General features: G+C 49.2%; 5 protein-coding genes across 5 annotated transcripts; 1 reads left to right on the top strand and 4 right to left on the bottom strand.

Annotated features, from left to right (window-relative positions):
• Positions 1 to 801: 801 nt before the first annotated feature.
• SETTUDRAFT_155231 (uncharacterized protein) lies at positions 802 to 2,693 on the top strand (the record flags this gene model as incomplete). The annotated part of the gene is made up of 2 exons (XM_008030157.1): positions 802 to 862; positions 922 to 2,693. 2 exons carry the CDS (start codon positions 802 to 804, stop codon positions 2,691 to 2,693), a joined length of 1,833 nt encoding a protein of 610 aa, XP_008028348.1.
• A 238-nt stretch (positions 2,694 to 2,931) lies between these two features.
• On the bottom strand, positions 2,932 to 4,623 carry SETTUDRAFT_93559 (uncharacterized protein; the record flags this gene model as incomplete). The annotated part of the gene is made up of 3 exons (XM_008030156.1): positions 2,932 to 3,743; positions 3,815 to 4,288; positions 4,359 to 4,623. The coding sequence occupies 3 exons, from the start codon at positions 4,621 to 4,623 to the stop codon at positions 2,932 to 2,934; spliced, it is 1,551 nt and encodes a 516-aa protein (XP_008028347.1).
• Positions 4,624 to 5,581: 958 nt separating this feature from the next.
• On the bottom strand, positions 5,582 to 7,081 carry SETTUDRAFT_155229 (glycosyltransferase family 90 protein; the record flags this gene model as incomplete). The annotated part of the gene is made up of 1 exon (XM_008030155.1): positions 5,582 to 7,081. The coding sequence occupies one exon, from the start codon at positions 7,079 to 7,081 to the stop codon at positions 5,582 to 5,584; it is 1,500 nt and encodes a 499-aa protein (XP_008028346.1).
• Positions 7,082 to 10,164: 3,083 nt separating this feature from the next.
• Positions 10,165 to 11,373, bottom strand: SETTUDRAFT_93263 (polysaccharide lyase family 1 protein; the record flags this gene model as incomplete). Its single annotated transcript, XM_008030154.1, has 1 exon — positions 10,165 to 11,373. One exon carries the CDS (start codon positions 11,371 to 11,373, stop codon positions 10,165 to 10,167), a length of 1,209 nt encoding a protein of 402 aa, XP_008028345.1.
• Positions 11,374 to 13,873: 2,500 nt separating this feature from the next.
• SETTUDRAFT_164264 (uncharacterized protein) lies at positions 13,874 to 14,740 on the bottom strand. Its single transcript, XM_008030153.1, has one exon. The coding sequence runs from the start codon at positions 14,640 to 14,642 to the stop codon at positions 13,980 to 13,982; it is 663 nt and encodes a 220-aa protein (XP_008028344.1). The 5' UTR covers positions 14,643 to 14,740; the 3' UTR covers positions 13,874 to 13,979.
• Between the last annotated feature and the right edge of the window lie 1,237 nt (positions 14,741 to 15,977).

Below are 15,977 nucleotides of genomic sequence, written 5' to 3'. Positions count from 1 at the left end.
CCCAGGCCTCAGTAGGTTTGGGCAACCCCGCATGTCTGATTGGCCAGAATTGCAGTCATGATAGGACCGTACAGACTAGGCGTTTTGGGACATTTGGACACGCAAATGGGGGCCGAGAATTCCATGTACCTGCAAATGGAACTTCCTAATGCACTACCTATCCGAAAATTTCTTTCCCTGCATGATGCTGCTGCGTGTTTCATTGGCTGTTACTTGAGCTCAGCGTACCTAATGGGGCGCACGTCAGTGGGGTACGCAATATGCCGAGGTAACCCCTTCGTGCACTCAATATTCTACACCTACGATTCGAGTAATGCTGGACACATCAGATTCGCAAACAGGGGCAGCCGCAGTCGATCGAACCAACAAGATTGCGGGGACGAGCAGCTGACACTGACCAAAACTTGACTAGAATCGGTGTAACTGTTCTGTCTGACACGAAAATCATCGTGGATGGACGACATACCGGATCAGGACTACTGTGCGAGCACTAGCACCACGCGGTACCTCTAGCCTGTTACCTAAATGCACCTCGCCTCAATGAGACTGCGGAGATGATCCACTTGGAGCACTAACACCAAGCTTCAGACAATGGGACATGGGGCTTACAGGGTACTCGAATTGCGGGGCAGCTTCACTGAGGACGAAGCCCGGCATGCCTTAAGGCTTGGGTGGTACAAGGCTATCTCAATGGGTAAAAAGGATAAGCATGCGCATGTCCGGCTATATATGCTGCAGTAGCCCTGACTTGCTGCGTTGTAAGATTGCCACTGTCGCTTTGTGATCTTCACACTTCTCACCATGGGTATCTACACCAAGCTTGCGGACGGCATCGACGAGGTCGATGTTATTATTGCTGGAGGTCGGTTCAACTGTTTACACACTGTCTGGCAACCTAAATCTAATTTGGAAACTCTATAGGCGGGACAGCCGGATGCATCATAGCCGGACGCCTTGCAGAGAACGACCCCTCCCTTTCCATTCTTGTGATTGAGGGCGGGGCAAACAACAAAGATGTTGCGAGCATTGTCAATCCAGTCTTTTACCTACAAAACCTTCTACCCGCCACGAAAACGGCCTTGTTCTACAAGGGCAACAAGGCCAAGCAACTCGCTGATCGCGAGCCTATCGTACCATGCGGCGGTACACTTGGTGGAGGTAGCTCTATCAATTTCATGATGTACACGCGTGCCCAACGCTCGGATTTTGACTCGTGGAACACTCCTGGCTGGTCAGCCGAAGAGATGTGGCCATTCCTGAAGAAATTGGAGACGTACCATGGACCAGGAAAGAAAGAACACCACGGCTACGACGGGCCTATACATGTCAGTAATGGCAGTTACCGTGCACATGAATCAGAGGATGATTTCATTCGTGCAGCCGCACAAGTCGGCATCCCCGAGATCGAAGATTTACAAAACCTCGAAACCAATAACGGTGTTCAGCGGTGGCAACGCTATATTTCACCAGACGGCAAACGTCAAGATACTGCGCACAGGTATATACATCCCAAGATCGATCAGCCGCAGTACTCCAATCTCCACGTGCTTGTCGAATCAAAGGTTGTACGCGTACTCTTCGACGGCAATAAGCGCGCAACTGGCGTAGAATACACACCAAACCCTGAATTTCAGTCCACAATTGGTTTGACTGCGCACCCAGTCAAGACTGTTCGCGCCCGAAAACTCGTCGTCGTTACATGCGGTGCCTGCGGCACGCCACCAGTACTGGAACGCTCTGGTGTTGGCTCCAAGGAAATTCTCCAAAGAGCCGGTGTACCCATTGTCGAGGAACTACCAGGTGTAGGAAAAGACTATCAAGACCACCATCTCGTCCTCTACCCCTACAAGTCCTCTCTGGAACCACACCATACCATGGATGGTATCTTGAGCGGACGTGTAGACGTGGCTGCAATGATGGAGAAGAAGGATCCAATGCTGGGCTGGAATGCCATCGACATATCATCCAAGATAAGGCCCACCGAAGCAGAAGTCAGCGCTCTCGGCCCAGAGTTCCGCGAAGCATGGGACCGCGACTTCAAAAACAATCCCAACGTACCACTGATGCTGTGCGGTATGATAAGCGGTTTTCTCGGCGACCCAACCAGCGTCCCAGCAGGACAGTACCTTACCATTGGAAACTACACAGCATACCCCTATTCGCGGGGCCACATGCACATTACCGGCCCAAAGCACGACGACCCGCTCGACTTTGACGTAGGCTTCTTCAACGACAAGAACGACATTGATCTCAAGAAACAACTCTGGGCCTACAAGAAACAACGCGAAATCCTGCGTCGCATGAAATATTTCCGCGGCGAACTCGCAGAAGGACACCCTAGGTTCCCCGCCAACTCTGCCGCCGCAGTCCAAGAATCCATTACAGCGCCGCTACAGAACGTGCAGGATCTGGTGTATACAAAAGAAGACGACGCCGCAATCGAGCAGTGGCTGCGAGAAAATGTAAATACAACGTGGCATTCCCTCGGCACGTGCAAGATGGCGCCGAGGGAGGAGGACGGTGTTGTGGACAAGAATTTGAATGTGTATGGTGTGAAGGGGCTCAAGATTGCGGATCTGAGTATTCCACCCAAGAATGTAGGTGCGAATACGAATAATACGGCCCTTGTGATTGGAGAAAAGGCAGCGGATATCATTATCAACGAGTTGAATGGGATGAAAGGAAAGCTATAAGCGCCAATGCGTAATTTTAGGTGCGCCGCTGAAGGTAGTTTGGCGCTATCATTCCAACAATGGACAGTGCTATATCTTGTTGGTTAATTCTTTTTTTCTGTAAAGATATGATCAGTGTGGGAGCAAAAGGTAATACCTTAAGCTCCAAGTCAAAGAGCTGTTTAGATATACTCCGACAATCAGAACATCCAAACACCACCTTCAATACTACGCACTGAAAAAAAAAATTCAAGATCCCTCACAACCTATACCTAAACCTCCTATTCTCGCGATCCGTGCGATCCAAAAACTCCTCGTTCTCCACCTGCATGCCAGCATCCTCTTCCTCTCTATCTCTGCGCCTGTTCTCCCACACATAGTACGCCCTCAGCAGCAGCGCCATGGCGGCCGCAAACGCACACGTAACCACAATGGTGATCTTGGCCGGCACAAAGCCCGGGTTATCTTCCTTGCGAAACGTCAGCGGGCCAATGATATTGCCGAGGCAAAACGACATGAGCAGGATAGCGTTCATGGTGACTTTCTTGGTGTGGCCCGCGTAATCGGCCGCGACCCAGGAGTACAGCAAAGGCAGACTCGACCCAATGCAGTTGGTCAGGTAGTTGCCGATCAGCTTCCCGGCTTTGGATTCCCCGGGCAGAAACGCCATCAGGCACCCGCCCAGCATGCCGGGCATTAGCAGCGCGAAGATGTTGATGCCGCGCTGGTTGAAGCGGCCGGCCAGGTACGTCGCGATCAGGATGGATATGATGCTGATGACGCCCGAGGGAAGTTGCAGCAGCGAAGTTGTTTTTGAGTCGAAGCCAAAGGAGCGGATTAACGAGGCCTGGAACGAAGACACGGCGCCGTTGGGCACGTTTGACGAAATCGTGATGAGTGAGAGCATCCAGGTCTGCGGGTCTGTGAGACACTCGACTACTTGGTAGCGCTTGAAATGGCGGTTTTCGATGCCCGTTTGGTTCTCGCGCAGCCGGTTGATGGCGTGGTATTTTTCCGCGGCCGTCAGGCGCGACGTCGACATGGGGCTGTCCGGGAGGAAGAGAATCACTGCTTCGTGTTAGTATGTAGCTGGAATCTTGGCTCTGGATGTTGAGAGAGAGAGAGAGAGAGAGATAGCGTACCGGTGATGCCAATGACGACAGTAACGAGTCCGACAACGAGAAACATGATTTGCCAACTGGTAAACGTGTCGCTGTGGTAATGCTGGAAGCCGAAACTAATCAGACTTCCAATCATGGTGCCCGTGCCGACACCAAGATACCAAATCCCCGTTCGAAATGGCTGTTCCGCTCTCTTGTACCACATTGACGTTATCAGGATTAGGCTGGGCGCAACGGCGGCTTCGAAACAGCCTAGCAGCACGCGTGTTGCGACCAACGCGCCGTAATTCTTGCACACGCATGTGAGCGTTGTGACCAAGCCCCAGAGAATAACGGCTGTCCCGAGGTATTTTGCCGTGGGCAGGCGCTGCATTGCGTAGCCGTGGGGAAGCTCGACGACGAGATACGAGACGTAGAAGAAGAGAGCGAGATTAGAGAACTGGTCGGTGTTGATGTTTGCGTCATCGTAGAGGCCCATTACTGCTGCGTAGTTTACTGGACGACAATCAGCATGTAGTTGAATTAAAAAACTAAAAATCTGTGCAAAACAGATTGGAAAACATACCCAGGGTTTTGTCTAGATACTGCAAGCAGTAACAACACCACATAAGCGGCATGATCATCCAGTCAATTTTGCGAAGCAATCTCCGCTCCTCCTCAGCAGTCAGTTCTCCAACATCATGCACTGTTTTGAGAAAATTCAGTGCTTCATCGCCGTTCTGCCGTGTCTCATGGATACTCCCGATGTCGATGTCGGAATTGTGTGGGGAAAGAGGAGCGCCATCCCTTGATTTCAAATCGGAGGCTACCACTTTCTCTGGGGCAGTCATATTTGCTGGATTGAGAATTCAAGGCCTTCAACCAGACAAATACTGGGTGTTTGCTACTCTATATCGTATATAGGATATTCCCTTGCCGAAAAGGCGGCTCACAATGTGCCGCGCTCCTTGTACCTTTGCACATGCCGGCTTGACAGCCGATACTCGGCATATCGCAATCCATCTCTATCTCTCGTAGGATTTCTCTGAAATGCAGGGGGCTATCAACCAAACATCAGTATTCACAGCGTTCAAGTCTTATCGTAACCCTTGCTCTGACGTTGTGGAAAAGTCCCCAGATCTACCCCCATCTACCCGATACAGGTTAGTTCCATCTTTGCTTGTGGCAGTGGACATGGACGCCAAGAAGGTAGGGTACGATATAAGAGTGTAACTGAAGGCGCATGGTGTATCTATACGGTGATGTCAGCGGAGATAGAGCGGAAGTGATAACGGCTCCCTAATCGCGTGCGGCGCGCTAAGCGGGGTTAGGAAGGTGGTGGCAGTGGAGGGGCGAGGGGGGTTCTCAACGACGTCAAGATCTGCGAATTTAGTGTTGCTATACAAAAGTGGGAGTATCGTGTTGTAACTCCCATTGTTGGTGCAATCAGAGCGTTGGTATTTAAGTCATATCTGATTCATGCCGTTTCCGTCCATCCACGGGAAGTTGCAATCACGCATATTCTCTTGTATCAGAGAAATATGGAAAGGGTTACGTTCGTGGCTTGCAATCAAGGATACCAGAATATACTTATAGCAAGGCCGTCACAATGTACACAAGTGCGGGGTAAGAGAAGTTGTCAAAACGATTCAATGGCAGTGAACTCTGTGACAAGACTTGAGCTACACTCGTACAAGGACACGAGATTCAGAACGTAGATCGTGAAGCACAAGACTAAGAGGCCGCATCGTCTTGCAACGTACCGAAGGTGGTATCCCAATAGCGGTGGGTCATGCGTGTTGGAATGAGTTAAACCACTACAGTGTTCATTTCAGCTCTCTCTGCAATATCCTTTGCCCTCCTCTTTCCATCTTCATGACTGGTCATGTATCGCATCAGTTCTGGTAACTCATCCATGGATAAGCTGACTGGGATAAAGTGGACCCAGGGAATGAGCCGTTCGTCGTGCCATTCGCGTAGAACAGTCTGCTTGAGCACAGCACTTCGCGATCTCAGCAAAGTGTAAAATCGCCCGCTGAAGGAGTTGCCGTCTGTGTCGAAGACGAACTGAGAATGGAACTGCCGGCTTCTTTCTTCTCTCTCGCCCATTTTGCAGAACTGATTCTGCTCGGCGCAATCCTGGTCGTCGCATTGAATGGCAGCAGTAAACTTGACGTCGAATAAATTGCTATGGTTCTCAATTGCCCTGTAGCTGGTCCAATGTCCGGGCTTGGACTCTTTGAGGTAAGCATAGTTGGTGTGATTCAAAGTCTGTACCAACTTTGCAAGGCGCTGACGGTGTGAGTAATGCCAGGTACCGTTCCAGCTATAACTGCCAGTAGTGCTTCCAGCCCAATAAAGATTACCAGACTTTTGTTCCCAAAGTGGATCCTCGCCGCCATTGTAGTCTCCTTGGTCCATCTTTGCAGCATACCAAGGGCTGGGATACACGATATCTCCAAATGTAGTCGGAGCTCCCTGGGATAGAACGGGAATAGGTGCATCGGTAATTACACAGGTCATGGGCGATGAGAAGAATCCATGCATAAGACCAAACTCAGGGTGCGAGCAAACATCCTTCGTATGGTACCAATCCTGGACCAACGGGAGCCCAAGATCATGGCTAGCAGGTGAGTTTCCCTTGGTAGGAGTTTGTTCGCATGGTTCGGTCGTGCGGTTCCAGATTGACACGTGATGCGCATCATAGAACTCGGGCTTCGAAACGCCTCCAATTTCGAGCATCTGTTGTGTAATGATGACTCTAGGCTCATCTAATATGTTAACAGCAAAGTCGACATTAGGTATATCATTAGCCACCTCTCCAAGAAGCTTTCCAAGATCATTAACAATCCAATCGCCTTCTTGGCCATAGTATTGTCCATCGCTGATGCCGCATTTACGCAAGGCAAGATTTTCTATGCTTGACACATGATCAATGCTCTCACGAAGGCGCTGAGGTGGGATTTTCCAGAATGGCTTGAGATCCTCGTCGATCATGTCAAAGTCATCGATCAAAATCGAATTCTTGGATTGGGCGTACGAAAACCACTTGTCAAATCCAGGAGGTGGATCTCGCGAGTATCTTCTTCGGTACTCAGTCTCAGCAGATTCAAGAGTTCTAGACTGACGTTTGACAAGATGCTCAAAATCTACTTGAGCCTTGCGAATGAGTGGTTCAACAGGGTGATATGGACTCGAATTGGATGTCCCGGGCCAGGTTACTCCAGGTAGAGAAGGGACATGCCCACTGAAAGAGGTATTTTGCCAAACCGACAAAACAGACCATATGGCAAAGGCGACTAGCAGCATTCGTGGTTTCTCGGTTTTCGGTATGAAGTCGATGATTTGATATAGGCTCAATGCTGCAACGACTATGCGGGCGAATGTCTGAACTTGGCCCAATGGGCCGGCTGCAATTGATTGCAAGGAGTTTTCTGAGACAGAAACATAAGCCCAGATCGTAGGCGCAATTTCCCACCTAGTGTCTTGTGTCTGACGTAATCAGTGGTTAAGATGGGACAGTTCAGATTTTACTACGACTTACCAGCCAGAAAATGACGACCCAATGGGCAGCCTTCATACTGCCTGTAAAGACGGCATTTATCGTGCTAAGCGTATTTCCAGGCCATACAAACATGATGATTGTAGCCATCATTGCAAGCAATCCGATCGCACGTATTGCAATAGAGAAAATCACGTGTCGAGCATGTGACCGCACTTGTCCATGTATCTCGCCAGAAAATCGGCCAAACAAGTGAATCAGCGATCCGTATATCCCTATCAGGCCAAGAGCAGTTGGGGCGGCAAAAGCTAACTGCTTCGTGTCAAGGCTGGGCACAACCGATAGAAGCAGCATCACACCCATCGAAAGTGCAAGCCAAGAATGTCGGAAGTTTCCAGGAAGCCATGCCTGTAGGCGCGTGATCAATGTGTTCCCAGATAGAGCAATCAATGTGAATGCTACCAAAGGCTATTGCGAGTTTGTTAGCAGCTTGGCGGGAACCAGGGGAAAGAGGGCTGCTTACTATAGACCACGTTGCGTCAAAAAACGAAGAGGAGACTGCCGTGGCAGCTATAGACGATGCAATGATCCAGTAGGTATATGTTGGCGCAGCCGCAAAGGCGACACCATGGTTGTTCGAGCGATTCAGGCTGGGTAAGGGGAAAAGGCGAATGACTGTAAGAACAAGCAACCAGCATATCAATTCAGATACTAAGGGCGTGACCCCATCACAAGAAATCGGGCTAAGAGCTGCTGTTAAAAGAGCTGCCGCTGTTGCTGCGGTCAAGCTGCCGACACTTGTCGCGTCGACCCAGCCCATTGTGAATCAGAACAAGTGAGCATGCGATTGCATGAGGCATATCAGATCGGGGCAATGAGCATCTAAATGTCCTTTTCTGTCAGTGTGGGCGCCCATCTGAGCGCAGCGGGATTTTTGTACATAGTGGACTCAAAATAACGCACTGTGCCACTTAATAAGGTGCTTACAGTAATACTTAAAAGTCTGATCACGAAGGCCCGACACGCCATCACCGTGAAACCTCAACACCACGTCCATGATTTCGCTGCGTCCATGAGAATGTAATTGCGATGTCTGCTGCTATTGGAAAAGCTCTATCAAATTTGCAACATAGTCGTTTACGCCACTAAAAATATCTCCAAGGCTCAGGGGTGGGTACCACGTTACTAGCTGCTAATAGAGACTTCCTGCAAGAACATCGTTCAGGTCACGCCTGGAGCGGGGAAAGGCGTCGAGGATTCATCCCAATTGAGCTATGTCTTTCTTTTGCTGCAGCACAGCAATGAGGTGGCGTTTACCTTCTTCTGTCAGGGCCGTGCTGCTTCCCAGGGGTTTTGTTCTCTGTTCGGCATACAGGGTATAACCAGTCTCACCTCAGTCATGCGGTTAGCCGTCTTTAAAGTTTCCTGCAGCTTCTTCTCACCATACTGTCGCTCGCTCCCTCTGGCTCAGTCTGAAATTCGTTATCTGTTCAATAGCGATTTGGCGCCTACGCCACACATTCTCATCAGCTCGCTTCTGCAGACGTTACAAGTCGCACTCGCTACACAATAAGTCTCCACTGACTGTAGCACGAACCAATACGATCTAGATGGCCCTTATCAATTAGAAAAAGTCAATGTAGGTGATACAAACCTAAGATCTATCTCATCAACGAGGATCATTGGCGGTCAGACCTTTACTAGGTGATGATTGGAACACCAAAATCTTCACTTCCAAGACATGCAAGCCATAAAAGTACTCGAGAGGTGGCAAGGAAGGGACATGGGATACTGGCCTCCCTTCCACGCTTAGTGTTGTTGGAGACAAGATCGATGAAGTTTCTAGGATAAATCCCAGTAGGCAAGGAATTCAACTTCAAGTGTTAACTGCTGAGAGCTGTTGATGCTGAGACATAAGCCCGGTTATAATTGAGAATAAACTGATCACAAATTCTGACCGAAGCATACATGGACCGGAGCTGGGCATGTTCGCGCTAGGATATGGGAGCAATCATAGAATTGTGCTACCGATCAAAAATTCTCCAACATTCTAATGGTTGGGCGGGATACCCAGACATCGCCCACAACGACAGCTTTGCCAGTTCATTTCCACATGGGTTGCATGTTGGGTCGGCATTTCGTGACTAACCGGACCGGGCCTGCCTTGCTGATCGGTGGTTACGATAAAGGCAGGCATGTTGGATCCTACACCTCATTATCGTGTCGCCTTGCCTGATGAGGCACAGAATCTCAGCAAAGGGACATGTACTTAGATCAAAGACCAGAGGTCACCGCCAGATCGTCATTGTATCATAATTTTCTCTCCACTTCTTGTTGCCGGTTCCTGAGTCGTATATTGCGCCACGGCACATTCGACGGTACTTCATTTCTAATTAACCTATCCTTTAGCTGACACATAACTAAGATTTCATTGCATATTATAATGAAAACATAATTTCAAAAGATTGAAGACATGCTAGGAGGAAGTCTCCTCACTACTATATCCAATTCGGTGGTGTTCAGTCTAACAGCATTTAGCATTTGTGTTATGACCTTTAAGCTTTTCCTTCACATATCAGCTTAGTCAGCCTCAAAACCTTGATCAAACCCACCGAATTCGGCTGCACGCCTTTATTTTTGTGACAAGGCAGTGACTGGGGCTCTTTCATTTCCTGTTGGTCAATTTACTAGCAGTTCACGCTTGCTACACTATACTACGTAGCTGCGCAACACATGTCCAACGCGCTGCAGTTCCATTACGCAAAATCTCATCATAATTGCTTTTGTATAATAGTAAATTCACCTATTCTAGTACTCGAAAATTTCCATGTACAAGCTGACATCGATTTGGGAGCATGCTTCTAAAATGCGACCCATAAGGCTAATCGCTCTAGTAAGAACTTGGCACAAGACTATTCGCCCAGTCCTCTACATCCTTGAATTTGCCCTCGACATCATCTGGGATCCCATTTCCATTTGCGTCCACCCATGGCTTCCCAGGGTCGATGGTACCAGGCCCATCCATCGGATCCGCCTTCTCATCAGTGATCAACTCTCCCAACTTGCCATAGCTCTTCAACTCAGTAATGAGCCGCTGATCGATCGAATCTCGGACTCTACTCGCACCAGCACTCTTCGCAGCAAGCTGCAATGCATCGGCTGCAGCTAAGATCTTGACTGGTGCCGGATACGCAAACTTGGCGCTCTGGATATTCATACCACCGTAGTTCGCCGACGACAGACTGGGTTCCGCTCCATTCAGCACGCCGTCCTTGTTGGAATCGTAAAAATTACCTTGGACATAGCCTTTGAAGTTGCCATTGCCCCGCGTGAAGGCGGGTAAAGTTGTGCTGGGCCCACTGACAAAGTAGTTGCCCACGATATTCGCTTCGCTCTCCGCACTCGAGTCACCTGCAATGTATCCACCCCCGCCACCCCAGTTATACACCACGTTATTGGTGAAGTCGTTTGTGCCCTTGACCTTGGGGTTGCGCGTCTTGTTATGAATGTACAAGTTGCGGAATAGGCTGATGCCATTACCGAGCGCAGTCTGCATCAAGCCTCCGCACGAATGTGTCTCGAGGCCCTGGGCTATGATGCTGTTTTGGATGGTGATGTTGCCGACTTCGTTGCCATTGATGGAAAATGTTTCGTCGCGGCCCCAAGACACGGACACGTGGTCAAAGATCATGTTGTGGCCTTCTGCAATGGTGATTGCGTCTTTTCCGCTGGTTCCGCTTCTGCCCATGCGGATGCGGATGTAGCGTACAATGGCGTCGTCGGCGTTGCTGAAACTCCAGCCATTGCCGTAAACGGTTATTCCGTCGCCTGGTGCAGTCTGTCCGAGGATCGTGACTCGTTTCGAAACCACCATGCGGTCGGCAATGGTAATGAGACCGCCGACGGAAAATACGACTATACGGTTCGGTTGCGAGACGGCGTCTCGAAGGGAGCCAGGGCCAGAATCTTTGAGATTGGTAACAACGTAAACAGTGCCACCTCGACCGCCCACTGCATTTTGACCGAAGCCTTCCGCGCCCGGGAAAGCGAGGCCTGACGCGGATGCGGCTAGTAGAGCGAGGAGAGCGAGGAAGTGCATCACGGGCAAGAATTGAAGGTGTAGCGGACACTTAGTAACTGGACTACACGAAGATCTTTTAATCTAGAACCTGAACCATGGGAGCAGCAAGGCATACCCGCTGCCAAATTTCCGGTTCATACGAGTCATTTGTTTTCAGCCTCGCAAACGGTTAGTGAATCGTGGGGTTTGTTGTTCCTTTAATTTATCCCGAGCACTGCTGATCGCCACGGAGCATTCGTTGCGTATTCCTCCAATCAAGCACCCTGGCACGAGGTTAGGTCAAGCCACATGATATGTACTAGAATGATTAGACATCAACACGTAAATTTGGGAATGCAATTATGAGGAAGGTGATACCAGATCATATGTGAATTGGTATTGCCAAAGTGCATGTCATGATCTGATCACGGTACTAACTGGCATTCTTTTCCCTTCTAATGATGTGTACCAGAAGCAGTCTCCTCTTCTCCAGTATTCGCTTATAGTAGTTAGCAGAGGACCTATGCGCTACCCCAACATAAGGGGGATACGGGCCAATGCACGAGCCTTGACACTAGATGGAGTGTGACTTAGAGAAGTGTAGCGACTTCACTACTGAAAATCACTAAGAGAATAATGTGCGGGGAAAATGTGTGGGGTAGTGGTGGTATCGCAGCGCGTGTAGATGATTTTCTCCGTAGACGTGGCGTATGAGCATGTGACCGTGCCTTGCCGCCGCAGAGATACCGACGGTTACCGGAAGATCTCAGTGATTCCAAAAAGCTACCAACATAGCCGCCTTTCCCAATCCGCACTATGTAGTCCGGCAAGGCAGCCAGCCATCTAATCTTCCACTTAGCCAGCTGTGAATGAAACGGCTGGGGGTCCTGAGAAGAGATTTTGCTAGTCCACAATTCTGGGCTCTTTCGGATATAATTATAGTTTCAACGTACATCTATCAGGAGACCAGTTCTGGAAGGTCTAAGCACTAGAAGTACTAATATAGTGTGGCTTGTGTGAGGTGGCAAAGCAACCCGGCCGTCGCGCACGTATTACCAGATGCGAGTACACTACAGCGCTCTGCGCTGGAAAAGCAGCCAACATTCGCATTTGCAGAATTGGATCGGCTTTGGAGAAGCTTGCGAAGCCAGAAATAAAGTTTATGGCAGCGCGCACAAAAGTGTTGTTCATGATGTGCCTGAAATTACTAGGCTGAAGCATGCTGGGGGCTGAAACAAGGTACACGTGTTTTTGTGGAGTGCAATTTGGGGCGCAGAGCTTGGAGAAGCTTGAAGAAGCTTGGTCGAACGAGCGAACTTGCAGGATCAGTTCAATGCCGAAGGAACTGCCAGTGTTTGCCGACCACTAGTTGCCACGAATATACAATTGGGTTGTCGGAACTCTCGAGAGTCGCAATCTCCCTCTAGTCATAAAACGTGAGGTCCGTGCAGAAGGGCATGAATAAACCTTAAGGGTATTAGCACACCCGGTCTGAATATGCCTCACACCCCCTCATCAAAGGAAATCGAACAGTACTAGCCCGAATACAGTTAGAGACTGTTCGATTTCCTTGAGGAGGTGGTGCTCACTCAACGGAGGTGACTGTCAAAAGTTCTTGCTCAGGCGCGGATCTATCGGACCAAATTCTCTTAATACACTTTCTATTATCATTTTAGCGTGTAGATAATATATCTTGATAGAGTTAGCATATTACTATAAGTGTATTCTTTAACAGCTAATACATTTTCTAAACTATTCTATTAAGTAAGGGCTTCTATTTACAAACTTAGTACTTATGATTTATAGTCTTAGGCGGTATTTTCGGCGGTAATAAAGGAACCCCTGTTAGCAAGAACTTTTGAAAGCCACCTCCGTACTGCAGGAAGTGATCCACATCAACAAACTGTATTTTCGCCTTACCAGAAGAAAATTACGTGTCGCATTTGCTCGCCCTAAAAACCCTTAGCTAACGTGCGCAATAGCAGCCCTCGAGCTCACGCCAGATGTTTGGTTTCCGTTCCGCCCGTTCCCTGTCTCGCTTCTCTGGCTGAAAAAAGCTCTACCTCGGAGCACTAGTACTCGGAGATTCCGAGTCTTCCTACGGTGTCAGACTAGGTGACATAACGGATGATGTTTTGCGAACAGAATGGGGCCACTAGGCTAATGGCCCTTAGTCACGTGAACCGTGATGGAGTCATGTTGACCTCATGGTGCATGGCACTCAGAGACAAGGTTTGGGATTCTCCCAGGAATCGGGAAATCCGAAAAGAGCCGTACGCCATCTAAAAAGGGATCAACCGTTCAATGTGCTGGGGAACAAGGCACTCTATGTCCATGTGGCGCGATATGCGTTCCAGGGTCAAAATAGAACCCCTGAATAGATTCGAATGACTAATGTAGATCACGTTCAACGCGAATTCACGTCTCGCAAGCCTCTTTCAATGCCTCAACCAACACTCGCGCTATGCTTGAAATTGTAGCAAGATCTCAGAAAACCTTCTTTTTGTAGTTGAAAATGCAAAGCGAAGAAAAGACCGCAAAGTCTTCCGGTGAAGAATTCAAATACAGAAGAGCTCGAGTAGTCATTACTTCTAGCCCGAATTAAAAGGAGTAATACAAGCGATTTCAGGCGACCCGATTTATTCCTACAATGCCCTTGGCTTTTTTAGACGCGCACTTTCTGGAGCTGGAGATACGCTTGGCCTTTTACGCTGCATGACTGTGTCTTCGATATCGTCATCAATGGCGGTATGCCGTGGCCTAAAATCGCAACCGGCAGATAGTATGTCCTCTTCGCAACAGCTCCAGACTACAGATCTGTCTTCTTGTTTTACCGTTCTGCCAGGATGGTATAAACAGGGCGCAGAAGAATTCAAGAATGGTTCATGGCATCTGGTACAGATCTTGGCCGAGCTTGCAGATGTTGGTTCTGCTTTGACAGATATGTTTGGTTTGCGATCGAGTGCGGATGAACCTTCAGGCCGAATATACGACGGTGTCGAGGAAGCCATCGGACGCCTTACCTTTTGTGAAGATGGGCCAGGACGGCGCAATTCTCCGTCAGAGCTAGGCGTGGAAGGCGTGCCTGGCTCGTGTTTGACCTGCGATATTGTCTGAGAGGCATACGACTCTTGTCTGGGCTGACCTCCCCGGCTCTCAATGGCTGGCTCTGAAGGTCTGTTGCTGTATAGACTGGGAGGATTCGGCCTCGCTAGCTTCTTTTTCATTTTTTCATAGGCGTCATCGCTATCGTTGGGATTTCGAGCGCCAGCATGCGATCGTTCATGGTTAATCCGAAGCTGGTTCATTATCGTTTGAGCGCAGGTTGAGTGAGGCGCCAGCCCCCGCACAAGCGCACCAGAGAATGCAGGCGAGATTTGGCATAGTTCCAGAAGCACTTGTTGCAAAGCATAGGGACTGGTGGTGGAAATTATCTCCCTAAGGTGAGTGGGGTGGATAAGCCGTGTTTGCTGTGCAGCAGCAGGGGCGCGGAAAAGCGTTGCTGGCTGGCTGGACTCGCTTTTGACGCTTGGCATGGTGTAGTATGCCGGCTGATGCCCGAAATATAGCTGAGTTTGCCGCAAGGGTGCGCGTATATGTTGTGTTGGACGCGGCTGTGGTTCTGGCTCGGGCGAGGAGAGAGTAAGGTCGATGGTGTCATACTCACGCTCGTTTGTCTGCGAGCGCGCCATGGTTGGTTGGGTAAGAATAGAGCTCTACCAAGAAAAAGCCAACGGCGACACGACACGACGTTAGCGTGTGGGGGACAGGGTGGAGTCTGGAGTGAAGGTGAACTGGTCACAGCGCGGAACAGACGGTGACGGTGAGGCGGCCTGCCGGCACCCGTCGATCCCCTTAGCGCAACGCCCGCTCACGTGAGCGCACAGACCAGGCATTCTACAGCTGGTCACACCCCCCCCCCTCCGACCATTCCCAATCCAACCCTCTACCGAATGCAAATGCCCAACGGGATGTTTCTCCAATGCCGCGTCACCCCATGGACCCTTGCGTGGTGCAATAGAGTACGGACGTGACTGTCAAAAGTTCTTGCTGAGGCGCGGATCCATCGGACCGAATTCTCGTCATAACCTTTCCACGATTAATTCAGCGTCTAGGTACAGTAATGTAGCCTAATATAGTTAGCCTACTACTACAAGTGTACACTTTAGGAGCTATTCTTTTCTCTAAACTTATATTTTAAAGCCTTTTAGTTGCAAATAAAGTATAATTTATAGTCTTTGGCTGTATTTTTTGGTGGTAACCAAGCAGCCCCTGTCAGCAAGAACTTTTGAAAGCCACCTCTGTACAGAGGTGGCTTTCAAAAGTTCTTTCTAAGGCGCGGATCCATCGGACTAAATTCTGGTGATAACGTTTCCATGATTTACTTAGCGTGCAAGAAATAATGTCTAATATAGTTAGTGTATTACTGTAAGTGTATACTTTAGTAGCTATTATTCTCTCTAAACTTCTATTTTAAGGGCTTTTAGTTGCGAATATAGTATAATTCTTAGTCTTCGGCTATGTTTTCGGTGGTAACCAAGGAACCCCTGTTAGCAAGAACTATTGAAAGCCACCTCTGTACGGAGGTGCCTCACAAAAGTTTTGTCCTGCCAAGAATAATTTAGCCGAAATCTGGCCGCTCT

The sequence above is a fragment of the Exserohilum turcica genome, assembly GCF_000359705.1.
Source record: "Exserohilum turcica Et28A unplaced genomic scaffold SETTUscaffold_4, whole genome shotgun sequence".
Taxonomy (NCBI): domain Eukaryota; kingdom Fungi; phylum Ascomycota; class Dothideomycetes; order Pleosporales; family Pleosporaceae; genus Exserohilum; species Exserohilum turcicum.
The sequence above is the reverse complement of the archived record's forward strand: the minus strand, read 5'-3'. Positions and strand labels throughout refer to the sequence as shown.

Excerpts from the sequence above, each read along its gene's own strand:
- SETTUDRAFT_164264 (XM_008030153.1), bottom strand. The coding sequence starts at position 14,642 with ATGAACCAGCTTCGGATTAACCATGAACGATCGCATGCTGGCGCTCGA.